General features: G+C 50.8%; 1 protein-coding gene across 2 annotated transcripts in view; it reads left to right on the top strand.

Annotated features, from left to right (window-relative positions):
* The first annotated feature begins 404 nt into the window (after positions 1-404).
* Positions 405-5,019, top strand: part of BCAP31 (B cell receptor associated protein 31) — a 28,282-nt gene continuing 23,667 nt past the window's right edge. Inside the window, exons 1-3 of one of the 2 annotated variants that reach the window (XM_090264917.1) lie at positions 405-464; positions 1,499-1,634; positions 3,294-3,394. In XM_090264917.1, the coding sequence (XP_090121043.1) occupies positions 1,543-1,634; positions 3,294-3,394 (193 nt within the window). In that variant the 5' untranslated portion in view covers positions 405-464; positions 1,499-1,542. Of the gene's footprint in view, positions 465-1,343; positions 1,384-1,498; positions 1,635-3,293; positions 3,395-5,019 lie in introns of those variants that run through there. The other variant, XM_090264918.1, reaches the window with a different exon arrangement.

Here is a 5,019-nt window from a genome sequence, read left to right as displayed (position 1 = left end):
TCTGCCACCCGCCCAGAGTCCCCACCCACTCACCCCTCCCCAGGGGCAAGTCGGGGGAAGGGGAGGAGGCGGAGGAGGGGCGGGAGGTGGAGCCCGGGCGCACCGCGCCCCACCCCGTTCTCGCCCCACGGTTGGACCCCGCCCCCTCCCCGGACCACAGAGACATTGGAGGACCGCGCGGGCTAGAGAAGCGGCTCCTCGTCTTCCCGCCAAGGCCTCGCCCCGCCTTCCTGCGCACCCAAAGCTCCGCTTATTCCCCTGCTCTAGGCGTCGGCTCGGCGGGGCGGAAAGCAGCAGTGGGCGGGGCCTACAGGGTCCCATTTTGGTTGGGGGAGGGGCAGGGCCCTGCTTGAGCTTCCGGTTTCCGTCTGCGTGGGAAGGGGCGGGGCCGGGGCCAGGGCCAGGATCAGGGTGGGAGATTTTGGCTGTCGCCGAGGAGCGTGCTCGAATCTGTGGGAAACTCGGTGAGCGGGGCTGCCGAGGTTTCCCCAGGCTTCGATGACGGGGAGCGGGCGGCAGTGTTAAGAGGCCTCAGGGTCGAGGGCCGAGCCGGCCGTGCGGGTTGAGCGGAGGGAAGTATGGGTGGCGGTGGGTGGAGCTGGGCTCTAGGGGCGTGAGGGCCGGCTGCGGTGGCGGGGGGCGGTGGCCAAACCCCTCCGGAGGAGCCTCCGGGGTGGGGTTTGGGGAGGGCGTGCCGGGCCTGGGCCAGGGCCACGTTAGGGGGCCGTCTGTGGTTGTGCGCGGGGTCTCCCAAGCTTGGTGGGAGCTGTGGCCGACCGGAGCTGCTGTGAGGGTATCCTCTGGTTTCTGAGGAGACAGTCTCTAGTAATTTCTCTGCATGGGGCCATGAGGTGCTTACTCGAGACTGCATTTGCTGTTGGCCCTAACTCCCGCCCTCTAGGAGTCGCTCTTGTGGGCTTTTTCAGGTACTCTGAGTCCTCCAGCCCCATCGGAGGCAGGCGCGGCAGTTGGAAAGGCTGTTTGTCTCCGCTCTAGCCCCAGAGGAAGCTGCTGCTCTCCTCTAGGCCCCTTTGGAAGGTTTGGGAGGGAAGGGCCTCCTGGTTTCCTTGGGACCGTAGGGTGGAGTGGGAAGCGCCCTGGTTTTTGGAGAAATTCCGTTACTGAACTACTGCCGCCGCGGGTCTGACTGGAGGCTGGGAGCTGGGAGCCTCTGGTGAAGAGCTCCCCGTGGCTGGAAAGGGAGCGAGCCTGATGGATGTTGAGAATTTCCTCTTATCTATATAATCTATTAAAAACGCGTTCCCATTTAAACAGGCATAAGGAGTCTCTGGGACTCCACAGGGAAAGGAATTAGCCAGAATGGTGGCTCTGGACGTGTTACCGCACACACTGGAGGACGGCAAAGTGACTCCGCCCCTGCAGGTGGAAGTCGGTCAGGCCTTTGTGCATTAATGCTCAGGGCTCCCTGCTTTGTGAGCCTAGTTTCCAGGTTAGCATGGCTGTCTAGTTTTTATGACTTCTCTTCTGTGCCTTGTAGGAAACAAGCTTACATCTCCCTGTTGGAAACCTTCTGGCAACAAGATGAGTCTGCAGTGGACTGCAGTTGCCACCTTCCTCTATGCAGAGGTCTTTATTGTGCTGCTTCTCTGCATTCCCTTCATTTCACCCAAAAGGTATGGCCTATGGAGTAAGCAGACAAGCAAGTAAGAAGGTGACTGTTGGCCAGACCTGTAGCTTATGTATGGACCCTGGCATTGGGGCCAGACAGAAATAAGTAGAACGTGTCTGGGGCGGGAGTTGCAGGGGGTTGTGTTTACTATTGCCAACCTTTTACACCGTTCCTGTGCTTCCTGCCTTCTGGTCTTCTGAATGCACTAAAGGGGAGAAGGCCTATCTCTGGGTTCTGGGAATCATCATTCCTTCCTGCCTTCCCTTGGGCCCTTGAGGTTTGGAGGATGGTGATGTGGGATCCAGAAGAATTGCACCACAGGGTCACGTTGTTGCTGATTTGGTGACTTCTGTCCTACTAACTAGTCTCACTGGCATTACGTAGTAGTCTCATGAGCATTACTCAGCCTATGAAGGGTGAAGCCATATTCCCTTCCAGTGAACAAAAGACCTGTTGAAAGTTAATTGGAAATTAATTTTTAATTGCATATAACATATGAACACATTCTGACTTTAAATTAGAACATTACAAATAAGGCTGAGTCTCCACAGATATTTAAAACAACAGTTTTTAATGAAAAATACGGATACCCGATGTGATATAATAGAAAATACACAGCTCTGGCCAGGTAGTGCAGTTGGTTGGAGTATCGTCCTGATACACCAAGGTTGTAGGTTCAGTCCTCAGTCGGGGCACATACAATGGATGCATAAATAAAGTGGAACAACCAATTGATATTTCTCTCTTCCCCTTCCCATCTGCCTTTCTAAAACCAATAAAAAAAAAATGTATACAGCACTGCCTAAGGAATATTCTTGCCAAAAGTCTGATCTGAATCTTTACACCTCTTTCAATTTGGAGGAAATACAGAGATAGAGGCCCCCTTGGAGCTTGAATCTGGGAAGCTTTGTAGGATAAACAACCTAGTTTCTGCATAAAGTAAATTGGGAAAGAAAACAGATTAGAGCAAGGGAAGAGCTCATAGAGTAAGAGAGATTTAAGATACTTCTCAACTAAATGGAGAATTGGAACCTTGTCTCTTTGGATTCAAACAAACCAGCTATTAAATGCAACAATTGGACTTTGGGATTCTGGCTCTGTTAATAGAGGGGTTCTTACTGATTTTCTTTCTTCTTTTCTTTGTGTGCGTGTGTATTTATCCTACTTACTGTTTTTTTTGAGGTTTGGTGATGGCATTATGGTTACATTAACCATTTTTGAAGGCTCTTCTCTGATAGAACTACGTCCTTAAATACTTGTGAAGGGAACTGAAGGGAGGTTGGGTCTGCTTCATAATAATCCAGGGTGGTGGGATTCTAGATGAACTAAGCTTGGTTATGTGGAAAAACAACTTAAAGAATGTGTATGTGGCAAGCATTTTGAATACAACGTAGAGGAATGTAATGAAAGTGAGTTTCCCATTTCCTTCCCCAGAGACTACCAGTGTTTAAAACTGGTTTTCTAGAAATTTCTATCTATGGACAAGCATCTTGAAAAAACAACACTTGAGTGAATGTCATAAATTGGAAAAAAGCAAGCAGCTGAGACTGAGTAGGGAATATTTGACCATTGCAGAAGACTGTAAAACTTGAGTTTCTGTTCTCAAGGCCCCGATCCCAAGTGTGTTCATTCTTTACAATCCCTGTCTTTTTTTTCTTCACAGATGGCAGAAGGTTTTCAAGTCTCGCCTGGTGGAGTTGGTAGTGACCTATAGTAACACCTTCTTTGTGGTTCTCATTGTCATCCTTGTACTGCTGTTCATTGGTGAGTGAGCTGTGGCTGAGGTCAGCTACCTGACCTAGACCCTTTGCCATGGCTTTTGCTGCAAAGCCCTGTGCCATGTCCCACATGTAGTGTATAGCTCTGGCTTCTCAGAGGCAGACCACTTAAATGCCCCTGTCTTTCTCTTGGGGAAGAGACTCCTTTCACCCACAAAGAGGGTACTGCTGGCAGGGCCTTCACTTTAACCAGCAGTCTTTGTGGTCCCTGTGATGACCACTTCATGTCTCTGGAGCAGCTCCTTGGGGTTGTTCCAGAACTGAAACCAAGAGAAACTAACTGGCTCATGCTGACCTTGGTCTAAGTGGTGCTGCTCTCCAATTACTTAGTAGCATCAGTGTCTCCCTGCATGCTTGGAATAGGTCATGATTAGGGGACTGAGTGACCCAGTAGACAAGAATCCTAACTGGGAAGGAAGCTACTGTGTCTTGTAGTATACGGGTGACCAAGAGGTCTGGTAGCTTATCTAGGGAGCAGATTCCAGACCTTTCTGTCTTTCTGGATATGGATCAAACTTCAGGTCTTTCCAGGTTCTTCCAGCACTGAATTTCTATAAACCCCACATAGAGGTGCACACCGGCAGGGACTTGAAAGATAACCTGGTTCTAGGGTATGTTCAGGGATGGTGCCTGGGGCCAGTGGTGCTAAGATGGAAAGCAAACATTTTTTGATGTGCTGGTGGCATGATTATTCAGAGGCAGGAGGAATTAGTGAAGCTCTCGCCTGGATATTAAATGTATGTGTTGCTGTGGTTAGTGATCAATATGTCTCCCTGCTTGGATTCCCAAAGTATTGGCTTGGCTCTGCCACAGATAGTGGTCCTGTCTCCAAAGTGTGATGCTTGCTTAAGCTCAGACTACTTCTCTCTTCTTAGTCTTTGGCAGAAATGCAGCAGGGGATGGGAGGCCGGGGGGGGGGCATGGGGGCAGAGTTTAGGGGAACTTGCACGGCCCCACCCACTAGCTGCTGGGTAAGGCATTCCTCCGTCCTAATGTCTCAGGGCCTGATGGGATATGTTCAGGCAAGACTGCCTCTGAATAGGCGAGGTGTGGCCTACTCATTCCTGGCCGTGTAGGGTGAGTGCCAGCTGCCCACATGCCTTGCTGTTGAAATACTTGGCAAGTCTCTGAGAGGTAGCTCTTTCCAATCAGAGTCTTCTCCCTTGAGTGGCCTCTGAGACCGGAAGGAGTAGGGATTATGCACATCATCCCCTGAGCAAGAAAAGCCAGGCATTTCATGTGCTTTTTTTTTTTTAGATTTTGTTTGTTTATTTTTAGAGGGAGAGAAACATTAAAGTGTGGTTGCCTCTCACGTGCCCCCCCAACTGGGGATCTGGCCTGCAACCGAGGCATGTGCTCTGACTGGGCATTGAACCGGAGACCCTTTGGTTCGAAGGCTGGCGCTCAATCCACTGAGCTACAGCAGGCAGGGCATGCTTTTGCTTTTGAATGTGGGATGGGAGTGAGAATTGGGGCAGGGAGGGGCTGTGCTGAGGGTATTTCCTCAGGGCCTTGCCCTTCTGCAAGCAAGACTGTAGAAGTTCTCCATTTCCTAATACAGCTGAGTGGGCCAGGGAGGCCCTTTGAAGAGAACCCATTAGTTAGCAAAGG

Source organism: Furipterus horrens, unplaced genomic scaffold (genome assembly GCF_987537825.1).
Source record: "Furipterus horrens unplaced genomic scaffold, mFurHor1.1.pri manual_scaffold_17, whole genome shotgun sequence".
In the NCBI taxonomy this organism is placed as follows: domain Eukaryota; kingdom Metazoa; phylum Chordata; class Mammalia; order Chiroptera; family Furipteridae; genus Furipterus; species Furipterus horrens.
Note: the sequence above shows the minus strand (reverse complement) of the source record. Positions and strands in the feature narration are given on the sequence as shown.